The following is a 22292-nucleotide window of genomic DNA, read 5'->3' as shown; positions in this document are numbered from 1 at the left end:
GATCTTATCTTGAGTCATTAACTTAATTATATCTGCAAATATCTCCCCCCCCCCAAATAAGGTCTGCATTCAAAGGTTCTAGGGGTCAGAATGTGGATGTATCATTTTGAGGGGCCATCATTCAACCCACTACTGTCCCCAGCAGCATAGCAGAGCTGGGAGGTGAGGAATCCTGTGTGGGAAACATGGAATGTCAGAGAGCAAGGAGAAGAGAACTAAGGGAAGCAGGATGCTCTGAAGGAGGAAAAGAAGACAATGGAGCCTGCACAGTAGTCAATTCCAGGGCAGCTGCATCCTGGGACTAGGAGGAACCACTGTAAGCCATTGGATGCTGAGCAGAGGGTAAGGATTTCCTGCGTTAGTCAAGACAGACTTAGGAATTAGGATCCATTGGGCTTGTTGAAAAGTTATAAACAGTCTTGTTCTCAAATAAAACCAGAAAAGAGTAGCTGACCTGACTGACAGACATTGGACTGGCCAAGCCCAAGGCTTTGTTCTGGATCTATATGGATGGAGGCCACCTTGGCAAGAATGAAGAAGCCACAGTGTGTGGGGCAGAATCCATGCATAGTGTCAGATTGGCTCTGCTAATTAAGAGACAATGGGGCAGCTGTCCCTTGCTCTACCCATGCATGTAGTGTACTCCCTATATTGGCAAGGTCTGGGGAATTTTCTTCTTTTGTCACTTCCTCCAGGCCTACTCTTGACCAGCAGTTATGAGATGACCAGAGGCTTGACAGCTCCAGAATAATGAATCATGATCTTTCATTCTGCTCAGTTATCAAAAGGTCCCACCCAGGCCCTCATTTCTAGCTCCCTGGCTACTTAGTCATGCCTGTCGCTTTCCCGAGTAAGCTGTTTTTAGGCCAGTATTGCATGGTCTGACCAAGATGGTCTGGGCCAAAACCAGGTTGTGACAGATCAGGCGTGAGGTCAGCTATCTCCCACTGGCTTTCAGCCTAGAGTTAATAGGGTGGAAAGCATGGCCCATTTCCTCACACATGCTCAGACACCATCCCAACATTTCAGTGTAGTTGTGGTGTAAAATGCTGCTTTTCTTCCCCCCAAAAAAATGCCTCTTTACTTATTTGTTTGCATGTTGACTAATCAACGCCATACCCTGCCTCTATCCCAAAAGGGTAAGAGGTGACTTCCAGACTCCATGGGACTCTGAATCATCGTTACCTGGAAAAGCCAGGGGGGGTTCTCATTTAGTTGTTGGTTGGCCATTCTCATCATACCTCCAATGATGCAGGCAGAGATGCTGCTCTCATTAACCAGATGAGCACCTCTGTGACAAGCTGAAGTTAATAAACTTCCACTAGTTCCTTATGGAACAGAACTACAAAATATGATGTGGGTGTATATCAGACCGACGGTAGGAATGTGTGAAGCAGGACACAGCCACATACCCTCGGGAGCCCGGTGGTCAGATGGCAGCCCCCAGTGACCTTAGTAGCCTTTGCCTCCCTGCGGGCTTTCTTCAACCCTGACTTCATAACCGACCTCTCTCTCCCCTGCTGCCACCCTCTCCTACCCTCCAATAGCGGCATAAACCTCAGGGTCACAACGGGACCACACTAAAGTCAATTTGAAGGCCATTAGCTTGCCCAATTACTAGAAATCATCATTATCCTCTGTTTAAAGTAAAACCTCTGAAAGACATATTATAGAAAGTGCAAATGTTAAAATACTATCTGCTTATCATGGACCTGTTAATCAGATAGTTACTTTTTAGGAGAGGAAAAGGATCTAACTTGGTAAACTTGCCATGACAAGGTAGATGGGAGGATAGGTAGCAGTGGGATTAACTGGAAAAAAAACAAAAAGCAAACACATGGGTATATGAACAGGATGGCAGCCAGGAACATCAGAAGGGCAAATCACCTAACCTCTCCAAGCTTCAGTTTCCTCATGCACAAATGATGATATTAATAGCACCATTACATAAGGTAATCTATGTAATGTATTTGGCATTATGCCTGACTCGTAAGAGCTGAAGAAATGTCAGCAGAGATATTATTGTTGAGGTTATGTTAACTGTTATTATTATTACCAGTAATGGTAATAGTAGTAGCAGTAGGAATACTAGTCTTGGTAGTGTACTGTGCCCTGAGAAGGGTTGGGTTAAATGGAGCTGATACAGTAAGTCCTTAAAGGAGAGTGGAGGCAATGAAATGAGAAAGTGGGGGCAGGGGTGTCAATCCCAAGCCTTAGCTATGCCATAGCTTTGTCTGGGGTTAGCTATAAGGGAGACATCCTGGCAAAATGATTTTAGAGCCAAACACACAGGGGCTCAAACCTTGGCTCTGCCATTTGCTAATGTGTGACTTTAGGGAATTCACTAAACTTCTCAGAGTCTCAGTGTCCTTATTGGTAAAATGGGAGTAATCATACCTGTATGAAGATTATACATATAACATATCTATGACATATTTAATGTGCCCAGTGCCCAGCAAATATGTCCCATCTTTCACCTGGCCAAGCTCTTTCCCCTCCATACTGTGGCTGGCAGGCTGCGAAAGGAGAAATCCATCTGGATAGGTGAGAAACATGAGAATTAGCATTGTGGGCTCTTTGTTAGAAGAAGAAAGATGTCACCAGCTTCCTCCCATCATCCTCCCACGGGGGAGCTGATGGAATGTACAGCAAGGCTGCTAAATTTTAACACTTGGACCCATATTTAGTTATAGAAAGTAGTGTGGTAATTCTGAATTCACTGATGTCATGCGCTATTGCAAAATGGAAGCCATCCAGTAAAAAGAAGCCCCGAAATATATTTTCATGGAAATTTAACTCTGAGCATTCTGACTTTGTGCCTTAACATGACTGAGATATGGGAACATGCCTCTGCCACAAAACTGAAGATAATTTTTCAAAAACATATAAATGTAATGGCTACAAATATCTTTCCATCTTAATCTAAGATATTTATCTTTTGATCTGAGTTAATAGAAGATATGTCATCTTTGATAGTTAGAATAAACTTAGAAATCTTTCTTCATTTTAATGGTTACTTTCCTTGATAAAACTTTAATTACACTAAAAAAAAATCTTCAAAATCACCTCATTTCTATTCTGAATATTATTTTGGTGACTTTAGTCTCTTCTTTTTCTAAATGCACAGAATACACTTCCTCACATGCAAAGTTAGTCCCAAGTCTGTTTTCTTTTAGGTGTTCTAAGTAAAAACACAATAAGAATTTTGACATTTTCAGTATACTAGTACTTTCAAAAAACGCTCTTTTTAATTTATATTACTGCTTCTAAAATTGATATATAGTTATATGGCATTAGTTACTAAAAATGTTTTCTATAATTATGTTGACACTTTCTGGTAGGATGCTCACACTTCACTATTTTGTCATTTGCAAAGTTCTGAAATGTATCAGAGATAACCATTTTGAAGCATTTTCAAATTAAATAGCTGTTAAAGAGTTCTGGCTCCCTGGCTGCTTTCTTTGCCTATAATGTTTAGAAACTCGACTCTGCACAAGAGGCTCTTCTGTAAATATACCCTCTCTCTTGCTCTCCCCACAGACTTAAAAAAAATGTTAACCAAGTTATGATCACTGACTTTTTGGAGCTCATGACCAGATAGAAGGAGATATAGTCAAGTACAGACCTGCAGGTTATTACAATACAATGTGGAAGACAAGAGTTATGATAAAGGTATGAATGATTGCCATGACAGATGAGAGAATGAATAACTGCCAGATGAGCTAAGGAAAGCTCCACAAATGAAGTGATCTCTAATCTGGATCCTGAAGTTCCAATAGGAGTTGGGTGAATGAAGTGAAAAGAAGAACATTTTAGGCAGATGCATGGATAGAAGCATGGTTGGGGAGGATAAAGAGTGGAGGATGCCTAGAATTGTAGGATGCAAGAATCTAAGCATTGGCTAATGAGACACATGGGCAATCATCTGTTAAAGCTCTGAAAGCCATATATGAAAAGAAAATCTTCTTTATTCTGTAAGTAGTGGAGCCACTAAAGTTCTTTAAGCAAAAAACTGACGAGATCAAACATTTAAGATCATGGGCGACATGGTATGGAAGACAGACAGGTGAAGTATTTTTGGTTCCAGCAGCCTAGAATGATATGTCTTTCAAAACCACAGAAGAGAAAACAATCCCCCTCCATCCCAATTATGCTTAGTTCCAATAGATCATTCCATTGTTGCTGGGTAGCCCATGAGGGTCTGAGAAAGATAAATACAGCATCCAAGCGATTCTCAAACATTTGAGGAAAACAAGGTGATAAATATGGTGGATTCCCTATTTTACATCCCAGAGCCCCAGGAAGTTCTGTGACCCACCACACTGCTACCATGCTGCTTACTGCATGGAAACAGGGTCCCACCATATTCTATGTAGGGACATGATCCACCACACCTCTGCCATATCCTAGTGTGAGGACATGGCCTGCCTTACCTCTGACAAACCCACACATAGGCACATGATCTGTCATGCTTCAGCCACCCCCACACCAGCTACGCTACATCCCAGCATAGAGCTCTGAGGAAGCAGCTGTGTGTAGCTCCACTACTGCCCAGGTTACAGAAAGAGGCACAAAAAGTAGTGGTTGTAACAGGGAGTCGGGGAGAAAATGATGAAGGAAGGATGTAGACAAAGAACAAGGAGGAAAAAGTTTAAAAATAGATGAATAAATATATGAATGAATGCATGATAAATCATGAGATAGAAGAGAGAAGTAAACAAATCTTAAAAATAAGGGAAAAAGAAATACCAGAGAGGAAATATTTTTTAAAATAAGAAAGAAAAATAAAGTAAAAAGGAAGACAAATCAGAGAATGAAATAACATGATGAGGTAAACATAGTGAGTGATATATATATATATATATATATATATATATATATATATATATATAATTTTTTCATTCCCCTAAGAAGCTTATTTATCTTTCTCACATGCTTTTGAATATTCTTAGTGAGTAGATGGAGAAATCAGAATAGAGCCCCTGTAGAGAATACCTCCTTTTTTCCACTCTTCTCAAACCATTTGCTAAGTATTTCAAGTTTTATCTTTGGGAAACCACACCTATGTGATAAATCATTCACTATCTGACTTAGCTGGTCTAAACACACATCTCTATATTGCATGGCTTCATCATGGTGGAAGGGGTGGGAAATCAACATTTTCTACATTTTAAGAAAACAGAATAGAAAATTTGTTGTAAGTACGTCTCCAGAATCATTTTGGAGGTACCCAGGAGCTTTACTGGACACACCATGAAGGTAGCTCCTATTACTGGTCATGGACCATCTGGTTATCATGGTTTCAGAAGACAGAGCTGCCATGGAAGCCATGATGCTTCTGGAAGACCTAGAGAGTCAGATGTATTCAGAATGGGTTGTGCACATGTGTACCCAGAAAAGTTGGAAGCCAGCAGATACTTTCCTTCCTGTCTCAACTGCACAGGCCAGCAGGGAGGCCCACAATTGGTATGGGGGCAGCCCATTAATCAGCATTACATAGGGTAATCAAGTTAAATAGAAGTTACTTCTCTTCAGGACACAAGGAGAACAACCCTCCTGCTCAGCCATGGGAACACAAGAGTGTGCAGGGGAACAAAGGGAGAGCCCACAGCAAAACCCACTGGGAGGAAAATGAAGGCCACAAAGGGCCAGTGCCCTCAGCGTGGGTGCATGGGGCAGCCCTCTAACACCAAACAGAAGCCCCATGTGGATAGGCCACCCAAGTGTATCCAACAACAAGTACCATGTACTCAGAAAGCTGCTAACATACCAAGCCCCTTATTTGCAACCCAGGGTGTACTTATAACAACCTTTCACAAATCAGAAGGCAAATGTGAAGTAATATTATTTCAGTAGGGATACTGTTTTCTGCTCCCATTTAAGACCTCCTCCAATTGAAGGAAACATAAGAAAGAATTGTGGATTCTAAAGATTTAGAAAAATTAACAGGTATGTGAGAACTTTGAGTATGGTTCAGAATGAGACTAGGGAAAGATAGAAGGTTTTAAATAGTCCTCTTACCTTTTTGTCACTCAGGCCGGAAACCTGGTCCACATACTCCTCTTGGATCATGAAGGCAGCTAAGTTGGCAGTGTAGCTGGCCAGGAAGATGACAGCGAAGAAGGCCCAAACTGACACCATGATCTTGGAGGTGGTCCCCTTTGGGTTCTGCACCGGGACGGAGTTGTTAAACACCAGGCCCCACAGTAACCAAATAGCTTTGCCGATGGTAAAAGATGGACCCCCTGGCTCTGAAATGAACAAAAGGCAAAGACAGAAAGTTAAGACAGAGTCACTGGTTCTGTTGAAACCTATAAGCACACAGAACTAGTAAGTTCCTGGTCAGAGGAGGAAATCCTCCAACCAGGACCCAGCCCTTGCACAGAAAGCTCTTTAAGTGCAGAGCTTGTGTCTGTCTTCTCCTGGGACCATCCGAAAGACATAAGGAAGTTCCTCAGGAGAAAAAGCAGAGGTTTGGGGTGCATGTGGGATCTTGCTCCAACTAATGGTCATGACTCAGCCAGAGCACTGGAGTGGCTAGCTTTCTTCCCTTAAGATCAAGACCCTCAAGGTCATATCAAATTCGAATAACAAAGGCAACCACCCCATTATCATCACACACATGTCCCTATTCCTGTTGTTCCTAACATTTACAGTACTGCCTACCAAGGAAATATCAACTTCAAAAAGATCAGCAAGAACCGGGTGGGGTCTTTTTCTACCATTGTCATAGACCTCCTCCAATTTTATTCACACGGATGCTAAATGGCTTTCAATGCATTTTATCCTGGCTTTTTCTTAGCATCTAACATCAAGCACTGAATGTTTCAAGGACAACTCTGACCCCTCTTCAATGACAACACTTCCCAAATGGTTTCCTACAGTAGCAGCTCCTGGGCAGAAGAATGTCAGGAAGCCCAGACAGGTAGTCATAAACCTCTAGCTTTGCCACAGGTAGCCGTGGGCACTGAGGCAGGCTATCCTTGACCTTCCTTCCCCTGTATGAAGATAGTGTCAAGACTTCTGCTGATAATCTTGTGACCTTATTGCTTTCTCTGTTTGGTGATGATGAGATCTTACCTGACGCCTCGGTCTGCGTGTAGCCCCTCCACTGCTGAAATGAACATCTGCCTGCACAGTTTTACAACACATTAGCTCAGGTCTTACGATACTATCTGTGATCCTACAGCATCTGCTCAGCCAACTAAATCACTGGTGACTACACATGTCGAGCCTAATATCTAACTGTGTACACACATCTGTGCGTACAGAGCTGATTTCATGGAACAGATGTGTAACTAAAAAGATGTTTATAAATAAAAGTTTTATACATTGTAAAATGCTTCAAGGAGTCTTAATATTTAAAGTGGCCCCATGTTGAATGCAATTGTGAAGACAAAGCATCATTTGGTAAAGTAAGTGTAAAGTAAGCTCTTGCTCTGAATTTTATATCTGAATTTTTGCCTCTGATTTTCTTCCAGTGTAGGGGAGAGGGTACAGTAACTTTAGCTCTTGACATGGTCAACGTATATATGTAGTCATGTGCTTCTCAGATGTTTCACTTGTTACCAATGGGGAGCAGATCACACTTCTGGATGACCCTCTAACAGAGGTGGAAAGCCTGGGCAGTACCATGCTGTGGAGGCAGCCAAACTTCCACCCAGAGTTCACACAACAGATAAGAAGGTAAGTTAACACCTGGAAATACTTCAGTGCAGTGGACAGTGAAGTCAACAGAAGCACTAGGGAGCTATTCCAGAATACAGCAGCCTAGCACCCATCTCCAGAGATTCTTATTAAACTGGTGTGGTGTGGGATTGTTATTCTAATGCCCCAATCTGGACTTAGCGAATCAGAATATTAAAAAATGAAGTCTGCACACCTGTTTTTTGTGTCCCACAGTTAATTTTTATGTGTATCCAGGGTTAAGAATCTAAGAATGTTTCATCTTGCAGGTCTAACTCCAAGATAAAACTCTCAGAAAAGGAGTAATATTTCCTAAGAATAGGGTGTCAGAAAGTTTTAGAAGAGCTGTTTATAAGGACCTCATCACCCTCTTCCTAAAGCTAGTGAACTTTTTTGTGAAATCTCATCAATGCTTCAAACACAGAGGTAGTCCTCACATCTCTGGACTTACCTACCCAGGAAACTGGACTTCCCTTACTAGTAGTAGCTGTGGGTGAGAACTGTTATCTCCTGGCCATTGTATTTCAAATGTCCAACTTCTATACTCCCTGGCAGAGGGATAGAGCAGGAAATCTGCATTGGAGATGTTGTACCTCAGTGGTGATCCTTTGGCTATGGAGAAGTCTTTCAGGCACAACTACTCTTGTAGCTTAAGGTTATCAAAATAGTTTCCTCTTACACTTTTATGCTACAGGTATCTCCTGCCAGCTTTCCTATCATTTCCTTATGGGTGGAACTGGGTTTGGGATCAGGCTTGAGACAGGGTGGGGACATATGTATTCAAACTAACAGCTTAATTGGGGTATCTCTAACGAATCTTCAAGCTGGTGACATAGAAAGCGGAGAGTTCATTTTCAGAAACGGCTAAGTTAAGAAGAAGAGAGCAAATGAAGCGTACAGAGGTTCAAAATCGAGAGCTAGAAAAATGCAGAAATGCAGTGGTTTTAATGGCCTTACCTCTACCATCAGCGAGGCACCTGTTATAACCCACAGGGCTGAAGTACTCAAAGACAAAAACAGCCACAGCTGAGACAATGAGCAGCATCACAAACATCATAACCCAGACATCAGCACTGAAGGGCTCTGGGGAAGGAAGAAAAAAATCAGTGCTAAGGATTAAAACAGAAAACAAAGAGATTCTAATTAATTTATCTATGTATTCACTTATGTAACATGCACTTCTTTGTGGGGGGAAACAAACTAGAGGTGTGTACATCCTTTCAGACAACCAACGCCTGGACTGGGGAGGAATAAGAGGCTATGCCTGAGTATCTCCATATATCTGATGGGCAAGTCAAGGTTTATTTTCTTTCAAGCACATAAAAAGGACAGCCTCTTGCCTATGAAGTTTTGAGATTATAGAAATAGTTTCTGCATTGGACCAGTATCTGGGTCTTTTGATAAATGGTACAACTGGAAGACATACCAACTATGGAGTAAATGGATCATATTGGACTGATTCTTGGTTTACGGTGTCACCTACATGGCCACACCACACAGTGGAGACCTAGGAAAAGTCTTCACCAATGCTCACAAGCCTCAGAACCAAATTCATTCTCAACAGACTTAGCTATTATTTCAGGCTTGAACTGATTCTATAATAATTACATACAATAAATAGTTCACATCCCTCACTTCTCTTAAATTTTCCTAGTCTTACACTGTTTAACCCAATTTGATGTATATATTTTATTAGACATCATTAGGGTAGGAGAATATGTCAGTGTTCAAAAACACATCCACATTGAATAACAGTATCTACAACAGTGGGAATTTAGCAGATGACAAGGAACATGCTTCAGCTATAATTAAGGAGACAACTATAAGCCAGGCTCTATTATCAGGTCCCATATTTGATGAGATAAGGTAAGGCAAGAGGGCAATAATGTTCCACTATATTTTCTTTAATCGCTTTTTGCTAAGTTCCTTCAAGTTGATCTAAGACTCTCTGGCTTACAGGTGTTCAGAAATTGAATACTACCTTCCAGTAGCAGTCTCTCTGAAGGCCTATAAGAAGAGACACTCTTCAGTCCCATGATACAATGCTCCCTCAATTGTGTCTCAAAATAGTTCTGGCCTTTTTAGCTAATTCATCACATTGTAAACTCATAACTATGTGAATTAATAATATGCTGCTTTCTCCATCTTCCTAATCATTAATAAAGATGAAGATTTTAAAAAAAGGGAAAATGGCTGGAAATTAGAAAATATTTTCTTACTTGAAACCTTTCCTTTTGAACCCTCAAGAGAATTATAAAAGCCTGGCCACTTAATCAATTTGAAAAGGACTTTTATAAGAGGCATGCCAGCTGTGAAATGGAAAACCTTTTAGTGGCAGCCAGAGATGGGGGTAGAAGGTACAATTCAAAGCCTCTAAGCAGTGGAGTAGAGAACATCTCTCCCCATTGGCTCTAATTGATTGCAATGCTACCCTGATTTCACTTTTGTTTAAGATTAGGGAATAATTGAGTAAAAAAGTACTTTCTCTATGCTTTCCTCCCGCCCCCTCCCCATTAAACTTAGGGAAATTTTCTCAATAAAAACAACAACAACCATATTTGTATTGGTCTTTACAATTTAGAAAGTGATTTCTCCACATACTTTATCCAATCTTTATAATGGCTCCTTCATTTTGGGTTTACCATATTTATTTTACAGAGCAGTGAACTAGATTCAGAGGTCATGGTCCTTTCAGGACCAGTTTATGAAGTGAGGTCAGTGAAGGCAAAGGACTGTGGTTTAAAATTGCATCATTTAACATCTTTGTTTCTGATCACCACATTTTATTTTTTAAAATATGTTTTCTTGATTTTTTTACAGAGAGGAAGGGAGAGGGATAGAGAGTTAGAAACATCGATGAGAGAGAAACATCCATCAGCTGCCTCCTGCACACCCTGATGCTCTATCCACTGAGCCAAACCAGTGAGAGCAGACCACCACATTTTAGAGCTCAAACTGTATATTAGAACACAGACTCTGAAGGCAGCCATATCTGGATCTGTCCTTTACTAGCTGAGAGACTGTTGGAAAATTGCTTAACCTAAGATTCAGTTCTTAAGCCAAAAAATGGGTATAATAATATATCAATGAGATAATACAGTCACAGTTTATACAATAATGCCTGTCACCTCACATAGTAGGTGTTCAATAAATACTGGTTTCTCTTACTGATACACACACACACCCACACACACACACCCTGCGTGACATTCCTGTCATTCTAGGGCTATTCCAATGTATCACTGGCTCTTCTAGTTTAGAAGCTAAGTAAGGTTAATTCTATGCTGACCGTGTTAGAATTAGAATGTAATGTGTGTGTGTGTGTGGGGGGGGGGGGGTTGTGGTTTTTTTTTTTTTTTTTTTTTGTGTGTGTTTGTTTTTATTGATTTCAGAGAGGAAAGGAGAGGAACAAAGAAATAGAAATATCAATGATGAGAAAGAATCATTGATCAGCTGCCTTCTGCATGTCCCACACTGTGGATGGAGCCTGCAACCTGGGCAAATGGCCTGACTGGGAATTGAACCCTCCTAATTTATAGGTCAACTCTCAACCACTGAGCATGCCGGCTGGGCCTAAATTGTAGTTTTGTTTGTATATCTTAATGTTGTAATTATCATTGTAAAGGAAAAGCAAATAAAATACATAAAGCTGCTATGAGGATTAATGCAGGAATAGAGTGTGTGCTATCTAATAACATTTCATATAAAATTGGAAGAGCCAGAATTGGCTTCACTGTAAGAAGTTTGGCTGAGAAACTTGAGTAATTTATAGAAAACTACAGAACCTGTAACACCACTTTGCAGTACTTTAATTGAATACCACCCCTCCCCCATAGAGCCTAAGGAGATGTTAGTCATGGTTTATTCCAACATCCTCATAAAAAAAAAAAAAAAGTTGATGTCCGTTAGAGAGACTGTGACTTGTTCAAGGGTTTACAGTGTATAACCAAACCAGGCTTCCTGTCTTCTATCCCAGCGTTCTGTTTTCAAGGTGATACTTTATTTTTCAACCTCTTGTTCTCACAGATACTGCCAAAAATATAGGGTATGAGCTCATAATAGAGTTCATCTAATTGAAATCCTGGCCTCACCTAGCCTTGTATATAAAGCTTCTAACACCTAAGTGACTAGAATTTCCAGTTTGTGAAGGGGAGAGCACTGAATGGTATGAGGAAGCTTAGGGTGAGATGGGGAAGAGAATAAGATCAGCTTTATATGACAAAGCCTCAGAAAAGTAATGTAGAATAGAAAACCTTTTTAAGTAGCACTGAGCTCAATTCTTGAAGAACATTTAGAATCACTGGTATTTCACTCCACTGGGTAGCTCATTTGGTTAGAGTGTCATCCTGATATGACAAGGTTGCTATTCAGTCCCCAATTAGGGCACATATAAGAACCACCAATGAATGCATAAATAAGTGGAACAACAAATCTCTCTCTCAATCAATATTTTTTAGAAGTCATAGATATTTCAATGATATCCACAATTTGAAATTATTAAAGCAGGATGCAGCTTCAAAGATCAGCTAGTTGAAATGTCTTCTATGGTTGAGGAAGCTGAGTCTAAGGATAAAGAGAAATTGCTCAAGGTCAAATTATGATTAAGTAGCAGGAATGGAACCAAAGTAGGACCCCTGATTGCCACTCCAGCACTATCCTAATATATAAAAACCCTGGATCTGTCACATCCACAATGACCAGAGGCTCAACAAACCTACCAGAAGTTTTAATCTAGCAGTCAGTGCTGGGTTGTCATGACTACTACGGCTATAGGCCAGTGACCCAACACTGACTGCTGAGGAGGCTGCAAATCAGACCCAGAGAGAGGCCTAAAGAGAGAAGCAGGGTCTGTGGCAGCTGTTGATCAGCACTTGCCTCTCTCTTTCTCTCCAGGCCTGGCCAGCAGCTGTGCCTCCATTTCTCTCCAGTCCTCCACTAGGGCTGCTGATCAGCCCCACCTTTCTGATCAGGCCCATTGATAGGCCCAGAGACACTGACTGGCATAGAAACTAACCAGTCAGAACCAAATCTGGGTGAACTGTGAGGAGCAAATGGCTGTCTAGGCAGTGGAGCTTTTGACACTGACAGGCATTGAAACCAACTAATTGGCCAAGAGAAAAGGGCAGTTGGGGGCAACTAGGCTCACAGGGGGAGGGGCATTGGGGGCCATCAGGCCAGCAGCAGAGGGCAGTTGTGCGTGACCAGGTAGGCAGAAGCAATTGGGGCGATCAGGCTGGCAGGGAAGGGCAGTTGGTGGTGAGATCAAGATAGCAGGGGAGGGCAGTTGGGGGCCATCAGGCCAGCAGGGGAGGGCAATTGGGGACGAGATCAAGCTGGCAGGGGAGGAAAACTGGGGGCGATTGGGTCAGCAGGGGAGCAGTTAGGTGTTAACCAAGCTGCAGGGGAGTGGTTAGGGGGTGATCTGGCTGGCAGGCAAAAGTGATTAGGGACAATCAGGCAGGCAGGCAAGCAAGCAATAAGGAACCAGCAGTCCCAGATTGTGAGAGGGATGTCCGACTGCCGGTTTAGGCATGCTCGCTGTGGGGTCTCAGATTGGAGAGGGTGCAGGCTTGGCTGAGGGACCTCCCCACCAGTGCACAAATTTCATGCACCGGGCCTCTAGTTTTCTTATAAGGTATCATGTCTTTCTATTTTTGGGGGGTAGTGTTCTTCAGTTTTCATGTTGGAGAATAATCAATTTTGAAGCCTCCCACCCCAATGAAATACTGGCTGAGTTAAGCTTCCAGCAAACCACCTCCTGGATGAAAGAGCCTGACCACCTGCCCTTTACTGTGCCTCATTCCATCTACCTGCCTTTACATATAATTCCTTGGCATCAGCAAGCTCATCACATACCTAAGAAGGCAGACGGTGAGACAGTTCCATTGCTGCGTGACACCATGACACTGATGCCGGTCTCTATGAAGGGCACAGAGAAGTCGACCACCTCGGATCGTTCCTCATTGATGGTGAGTGACCCCACCGCCATGTAGGCCCTCTTCATGACCACCTGGGGAGAAATACCCAATGCTCCCATTAGAACATTCAGGAAGGGGAGGGGCCTCCACAAGGGAAATAACTCATACCTCTTTAGTGGTTTTCTTTGTGTGGTGGGAAGAGTATATTCTATTTACTGGTTTATATTTTCTAAGATTTTTAAAATGAGAGTGTTTTTGGTATTTAAATGAAACAGTGTAAACTTGGATCTCCATCAACTGGAGGTCCTAGTCATTGAGACCAGGCAAGGCCAAAGAAACATTAGTACAGTTAGCTGAAAAATTTCCAGGTCATGATCTGGAAATGACCCTTAATTCCTGATACTCACCTCTCCAATCATACCATTCCAGGTTCCATTGATTTTCTTCCCATGTTTGCCATTGGTGACCAGGTAAAGGTCATATGTGAACTTCACAGATTTGGAAATTTTCTTAAGGATGTCAATACAGAAGCCCTTGCAGCATTTTTTGATGTAACCTGGCTCCTCATCTGTTTTATTCCTAAACAGTTAAAAAAACAAAACAAAACAAAAACAATGCTTACAATAAGAAGCAAAATATTACCCTTTGCCATTACAACTTATATCAGGCCTAAGCGAGGGAATAAATCAGACCACAGAACTGCAATTCCGTCATTAACTCACTGCAGCAAACCAGATTTTCTCACAATTTTTAATGCTCCTTTGAAGTATAATATACATCAGGAAAGTGCACCTGTCCTAAAGGTTCAGTTGGATAAATTTTCACACAGTGAATGCACCAATTGAACCAGCACCCAAATCTAGATACAGAGAAGCTGCCAGCACCTTAGAGGCCTCTTTTATTTTTGTAGTTATAATATTTTTATTTTCTTCCCACCCCAATCACCATTTATTACCCCATGCCCTCTTCTACCTGCACCCAACCTCCTCTCCCCTACAATCACCACTCTGTTGTCCATGTTCATGAGTTCTTTCTCTTTTCTCTTTATTGCTTAACTCCATCATCTCTCCCCACCCCAACCTCATCCTCAGCATCACCAGAGCTATCTGCCTGCTCTCTTAGAAGCCTCTTATTCTTCCTTTCAGGGACTTCCCACTCTTACCAAAGGGAACCATTTTCATGATTTCTAAAATGTTTCTAAATCTCAAAATTTCAGGACACGTTGACTCCCCAAATATATTTCATTACCAATGTAAACTTGAATCTCCACAAACTGGAGATTCTAGATGCTGAGATCAGACAAGGCAAAAGAAACATTAGTATAGTTGGCAGAAATTCTTCCAGGTCATGATCTGGACAGAATCCGACATCAGACCACAGGGCTGTCAGTAATCCTATTTCTCAATGGTAAATGAAAATCAGGCATGGTGCTCAATTCATTCTACACTTCAAGTCCCAGGCAGGCCAGGTGCTAACTGCTAGGTCAAATCTCACTATCTCATGCCATCTGAAGCCACTGAGGAAGGTGCGTACTCAGAGACGATGCGTTTTTGGCAGGGGACTGTGTTTCTCATGCAGGTTCCACTCAGAGGGTCCACACTCTCCACAATAACAAATGGAGCCTCCTCCAGTGTTACGATGCTCAGATGGTCATCCTCCTGCTCTTCTGTCTCAGGACACATTCGGGGCCACAAGTAGTACTTCATCTGCAGGGACTTGTCTTTCCACTTCCCCACCTGCACAGAGATAAACAAAAGACCCAGAAACCATTGTTGGAGACATAGTAATGTCTCCTGGCCTCACCCAGAAAGATTTAAACAAAGGCCATTCATTGTACATAATAGAGAGAAGAATCATCTTTAAACCATATGCTCAAAATGAAATTACTGTGTCCAAATCTAAGAAAAGCAATCTATTAATTTACTCACCTAATTATCAAATATTATGAGGACCTACTATGTGCTGACACACACTAAAACCTGTGGTTCAAAGGAGCATCATTCTGCTTTTCATTCACCCCACACTGAGTGAAGGAGTCAGAAATGTAAATAAATATTTATGGTGCTTTGGGGGTAAGTGCTAAAACTACACCAAGTGCTGGGAAGATGGCAGCTTCCTGCTTGTGTGACTGTTGTTTTTTTCTACTTAACTATGACAATGCATATGCTGGTGAGAGCAGCAAATCGCTTTGAAAAGGTCAACAGAATGACTGAAACAAATGAGCCAGAAGGATGTGTTTTGGCTTGTAACAGAGGTCCAGTGGGAAGCCACGAGGAAACTGAATAGATCTGAACTGATATAAAATGATAAGTCAGGATTAAAGAATACTGACTCAGCTTGGCTGGGAAGGAAGTGTGGCTGGGCTGCTGATGAAAGCCACAGGTCAATGCAGATATGCACCTGCTGGGCTGGGTGAAAGCCCCAGGATGAATCATATAGGTCCCTCTGTGAGCTGCCACATATGGCCACACAGGCTGTGTACCCTACTTCAGGGAACACCATTCACACATACTCCAAAGTGAAAGGTGGGTGTCCCCTGGAATCATGCTCTTGGTGGACCTGCTACCAATCATCAGGAGAAATGTGTGGGTTCCATTATCTTTTAGAAGAGCCATTCTCTCCTGTTTTCATTATAGAATCTGCATGACTGTGTTGGTGGGTTTTTGTTCCCACTCTGTCATTACGTTTATTGAAGAAAGAGGGAACACCTTTTAATTTTCTATAGCTAAAAATCTTGGATTATCACAGGGAATTATGGATTTCATGCTCTTGCATTTTCCCAAGCTATAATTTCCTCCATACCACAATCAAATTAGCTGCACAGGTAAAGTGCTAGGACTACAAAACTACTTAATGTATTAATGCAATAAGATGCATTAAATCAATAAGGAGCAAATAAAAAGGGCAGAGCTTCATACATTTTCAAGCAGGCTTAGATTAATGGATTTAAATGTCCATATTCATACAAAACCCAAATCCTCTCTTTTGTTTCTGCTTGTTCTACACTTCGGTTCTACTTAGTGCCTCCCTAGGTGTGATTTGTACTCCTCTCCAAACTCTCTAGAGTAGACAGTGCTGCCCACTGCCAGGCACAATTAGGCTTACATAGCCACCACCCTTGTCTAACTGTGTCACTGTAACACAGGTAACAGCTTGGTGTCCTGGGCCATCTTGTTTGGAATTAATCCTATTGCTCATTAGTTTTCTCCCAATTGTGTTAGCCATATGTCATGGCTGGGTTCAGAACCAAGGGTTGGCTTTCTTGTATATTTTTTAGTCTTATCTGTACTATTGGTCCTCATTTCAATGCAAGTCTGTTGGCCCTCATATTGCTAAGACAAACTTATTTCTACAGCAGAAATGTCCAAATAACTTATAAGTCTGAGATTGGGAGGTGAGTACTTGGAGAAGAGAAGACCCTGCCCTGTAGACCCATGATGTTGGGTCACCTCCATCTCCAACCAGCCCTATTTACCCCAGTGGCCACACTGATATTATTTTTTACATATTCAATGATGTGAAAAAGGTTGGGAAGTTCTAAAGCAGCGTTTTTCAACCGCTGTTCCGCGGCCCACTAGTGTGCCGCGAGATGTTGCCTGGTGTGCCGTAGGTGCAGACAAGACAAGAATTTTATAATTTTTCACTATTTTGTTTACTTAATATTTCATAATAAAGTAATTATAAAATACTTTCTTTGTGTTTATTTGATTCCTATTCAAGAGAATTACTTTATATATAGTCAATATAGGCACAGAGTTAAATTTTTTAACATTTTCTAATGGTGGTGTGCCTCATGATTTTTTTCATGAAACAAGTGTGCCTTTGCCAAAAAAAGGTTGAAAAACACTGTTCTAAAGTACCTATTTTTATGTTATGTTTTTCTACTGCTAACTTTCCCCTCCAATAATCCCTTTGTATTTTTTCCTTCTAAATCCACTTTTATTCTCTTCCATCCTTATTGCTACTGGCCCAGTAACCCAGCAGCTCCTTCTGAGATTATTGAAGGCTACTTCAAACATAGTATAAGGTTCCTCCTGGCACCCATTGCGGACACAGCTGCCGGATGGCTCTTCTTAAACATCACTTCATCATAGGACACATACTCAAAAACTTTAACAACCTCCCATCACCTTCAGGATTGTGTCCGCACTTCTCATATAGGTAGGTATGTGCATTAGGCCTAATCTACCTTGATAAAGGTAACTTCACCATTTTGAAACATGAATCCTTTGTTCAACTTAGAAAAGGCAGTTGTTGGTATTGGAAGCTAACATGGGTAAATCAGGAACATGCTTCAATAAGCTATCTGCATTTTCTTTTCTGATAGATCCCCTATATCTGTGACTCAAAAATGCTGCAGACAGAACATTCTGCCAAACATTTTCACAGCACCCTTATAAACAAGATGAAATATAATATAGTTTATTAAATACTTTGCTAGATTTGAAAGGAATGAAAACCCATATTTTAAAAATATATATTGTAATGAATCAGTGCCAACATTTAAAGAAGTCTAATGACATGTCAAGAGAGCTCTGTTCTTAGAAGTGGCCTGTACAGTGTCACAAAAAACAAAATATAAATCATAGCCGTAAACTGTATCTACAGAGTTAGGTAGTAGTAGATACACACATTGCAGAGTCAAGATTGAAAGCAATGTGACTTAATTGGCATAATAGAGTGAAACAAATGGAATGAAATCTAGAAGTATTTATACTTAAAGTCTAGCATTTAGATTTCTTAAAAGCAACTGCACAGTATAGAAAAGGAGATACTGAAGTTTACAGTAGACTCTATAAGCTACTGCAGTAACAAATGGCATGTTTATAGGCTTAGAATGTCAAGCACATGAGATGAGGGGAGAGCATAGATGATCCCATTCTGCTCTAGTGTTCATCATGCCACAGCTGGAAAACTAGGTTCTGATCTTAAAATTCTATGATCATCTGACTCTTGTTTACAATATCATTTTCATTTACCCAACAATAATCTATTCATACAGTCCCCTTTAGCACGCTCTCTCCCAACTTCCTGTCAAGCTAGCTGGATCACATCCTTGCTTCACTTTAATGCAAGTCAACCAACAATAACTACACACCAATTCTGTGACATGCACTGGGTTATATGGTAGAGATAACAATACCAGAGAACATTAATCAAAGGCTTAGTATGTGCTATGCACTGAATGCACCTAATAATCTCTTTAATCACCACAACACTGGTCAGATGGAGATTACTGTCTAATTTCTCATTTTTACAGATGAGAACAGAGGGGGTTTGATGACTTGCTCACAGTTTTGAGTTGAGTGAGTGCAGTGTCAGTATTTGAAGCTGAACAGACTGGCTCCAGAGCTTGGGGTATGACCCACCACACAGTACTGATTTTCAGGCAATGCAAGAGTAAGACAGTTCCTGTCTTCCAAGGACAGTTGAGTGGGGAAAGATACCATCCATGGACAATAATATCAAATTAGGCTTTGGTAACTGCTCTAATAAAAGATATATATATATCTGGGATTCAGAGTAGAAGCGGTTATGACAGAAAGGGTCAGGGATAAGGATAAGCTTGGTAAAATTCCTTATCTTTAAGCTGGGCCTTGAAATGTAAATGATGGCTCATCAGGTGAAGAGCTATCACTTTAATCCACTACGGCCAAGGCAAGAGCCAGGGTTGCATTCCTACAGCTGCCTGATGGAAAGACCAGGGATAGTCCTTCCCAGCTGAAAGAGATATGTGAGGAGGAATTGTCTAGCCCAGTTCTCCTCCTCTTTAAAGGCCTGATCACGCTAGCCAGACAATATCTACCACGCTAAAGAGCCAACTGGATTGTACTCATCTCTTCTCAACTTGTTGGTGTCTGGTTGGTAGTTTGAAATTGGCCCTGGGCACCCACTCTGAAAATGGAAACAGAACAAATCAGGGCTTCCTCTCTCCACCCATGCCTCCAGTTGTTAAACATTTAGCAGCTCACCTCTACCCAGAGCAACCACATCATTCATTATTTCATGCTATTTCATGCTTTATTTAGTGACTTTAAATTCCAGGTGTCTTTTCTCCTGAACTAAATTATAAACAGGCCCTAAATGTTTCTGTGACCATGTACACATTTCTAATACTCTATGAGCTGTGTTTTGACACCTGTAAAATAGGGAGTGATTTCTAAGGTGTCTTCTGCACACACTCATGATCCCAGGATCTCTTTAGGATCGAGGCTCTCTACCCTACTTCCCTCTGATTAGGCCCTAGTAAAAAAAAAAAAAAAAAAAAAAAAAAAAAAAAAAGGCATTCATAGTTGTTAATTCCTGGAGGAAGGGGAATATCTGTTTGTTTATACAAAAGATTAACTTATCATAAGTCATTATTCTTTTGTTATTGTTTCTTCATGAATTTTTGCAGTGAGAAGGCAAGTTAACAAATCCCTTGAGGATTAAAAGGAGAAAACAATTTGGAAAAATAATCTGCTACGAATGTCAGATTCACAGTGCCAATAAACAGTGCTCACATTAAAGAATGTGTTTAGCTACTTCAAATGAGTTGCTTCATCTTTTTAATGTAGCAAGATAGAAATAAGAAAATAACTAAAATAAAATAGGGACTATTTATGTAGAAGAATAAGGTATGCTTTATGCAATTCTTCTTTTAAGAAGGAAGTACAGTGAAAATATTAAAGATGGGAAAGTTTTTAAGGGTGACAAAGAATAGTAATAGAAAAAGAGGGGCCTGAGACACTGAGTATATGATACTGGAAATTCAGAGAGTAGTAGGAGATGAGGTTAATGGGAGATCTTTCAGAGAAAATCCAATGAGAAAAGCTGAATGAAAAAGTTATAGTCACAGTTAAAATATGATCAGGGAAAAGATAAACCCTAAGAAATAATGAAGAAAGTGGCTGTAAAGTGCCCCGAATTCCTTAGAGATAAGCACTAAACAAACATCATTACCACAAGCACATTTAACAGCAACATCTGTCTATAAAAATGCAGTTCTCAGCCACACTAACATTTAAAAAGATCTCTTGAGAACCAAAATCATCTTTCTCAAGAGAAACAAAAATATCGCTGATTAGTTTTCTCAGAAAAACATGGAGTCATTTTAGGGTTTCTGGCTTGGTTCTCTCAGTACATGCTGAGCACCTGCTCTGCCGGGAATTTCTCCTCAGAAGAAAGTCTACCTCACAAACCCACAGCACATCATTCCATAAACCTTCTCTTCTGAAAATCCTAGAGACCAATCTGTGCTGACTTTAGACTCCAAAGTCTCCCAAAATCTCCTAACAGATTTCCTCCATTACTGGCAGTGAAATAGGCACCAATTAGCACTCTGACAAGGCCACCCATAAGAAAAGACCACAGCCGAAACCAGTTTGGTTCAGTGGATAGAGCATCGGCCTGCGGACTCAAGGTTCCCAGGTTCAATTCTGGTAAAGGCCATGTACATTGGCTGTGGGCACATCCCAGGTAAGGGGTGTGCAGGAGGCACCTGGTCAAAGTTTCACTCTCATTGATGTTTCTAGCTCTCTATCCCTCTTCCTTCCTCTCTGTAAAAAAATCAATAAAATTATTTTTAAAAAAGAAGAAAGAAAAAAAAGACCACAGGGACAGGTTGCCTCCTGAAAGCCCCTGCGTTTGTCCGTCCCTCCTGTGACCTCTCATCACCAAGGAGAGAGAGGGGATCCCAGCAGGGCAAGGCAGTCTCTGCTGCCTCTCTGGTCTGCACAGAAAGTCATGGTTTGAGATCCTGGAACGAAAGCATTCATTAGAGCCTTTTTAGGCATCAAAGGTTATTTTCAAAAATCAAAGCATTTTTGTTTCTTGCCTGAGATGACATCTGAGATTCAACACTACACACTTGCTGCTTGTTTTAAGCTTTCATCTGGCTTTTAAAATGAAAAATTTAAAGAGATGTGCCATTTCCCTGAGCAAACTGAGGGGACAGGCAGAGTCTGTGCAGGGCATCCTGAGTCCGCATCCCCTTCCTCTCCAAGCCACTAACAATGGCTGTCATGTGTTGGTACTTCCCTTGCACAGGCCTGAGGCGCCTAACAGCAGAGATGGCAAGATAGGGGGTGCTCCCATCTTTCCTTCCCCAAAGCTGACAACTTAGCTCTGAGGACTCTGAAAGGTTGGGTTTCAAATAATATTTCATTTTGCTCCATCTTTTTTTTTTTTTTCTATCTATCCCCACCCAGCCTTTGTATGGCTATCGATTCTCTATATTCATGCAAAATATGTAAGTGTGTATGTATGTATGTTTTTCCAAAACAAGATCATTTTATACATGTCTCTGCAACTTGCTTTTCCCACTTAAGTGTACATCATAGGCTTTCTTCCCATTCAACAGATGGCAGATCTAATTCCTTTTAAGAGTTGCATGGCAGCCATCAATTTATTTAGTCCTAACCTTATTGATAAATATTTACGGTATTTCAAAGATAATTAACTGGAGTACATTTCCAATTCCTAATAATGAAAAAGCAGAATAAAAAGATATTTATGTTTTTATTTTATATTTTTAAATATATTTTATTGATATTTTACAGAGAGGAAGGGAGAGAGATAGAGAGCTAGAAACGTCGATGAGAGAGAAACATCGACCAGCTGCCTCCTGCACACCCCCACCGGGGATATGCCCGCAACCAAGGTACATGCCCTTGACTGGAATCGAACCTGGGACCTTTCAGTCCGCAG

At 41.1% G+C, this 22292-nt stretch overlaps 1 protein-coding gene across 1 annotated transcript in view; it reads right to left on the bottom strand.

Moving 5' to 3' along the window:
- Positions 1-22292, bottom strand: part of GRIN2B (glutamate ionotropic receptor NMDA type subunit 2B) — a 413432-nt gene that overhangs the window by 38836 nt on the left and 352304 nt on the right. Inside the window, exons 7-11 of the mRNA XM_084877899.1 lie at positions 15138-15340; positions 14012-14183; positions 13543-13696; positions 8644-8769; positions 6022-6251 (exon numbers count right to left, since the gene is read on the bottom strand). Of these exons, the coding sequence (XP_084734025.1) occupies positions 6022-6251; positions 8644-8769; positions 13543-13696; positions 14012-14183; positions 15138-15340 (885 nt within the window). The remainder of the gene's footprint in view (positions 1-6021; positions 6252-8643; positions 8770-13542; positions 13697-14011; positions 14184-15137; positions 15341-22292) is intronic.

The sequence above is a fragment of the Pipistrellus hanaki genome, assembly GCF_964339955.1.
Source record: "Pipistrellus hanaki genome assembly, chromosome: 3".
In the NCBI taxonomy this organism is placed as follows: Eukaryota; Metazoa; Chordata; class Mammalia; order Chiroptera; family Vespertilionidae; genus Pipistrellus; species Pipistrellus hanaki.
This window is presented reverse-complemented; position numbering and strand designations above follow the sequence as displayed.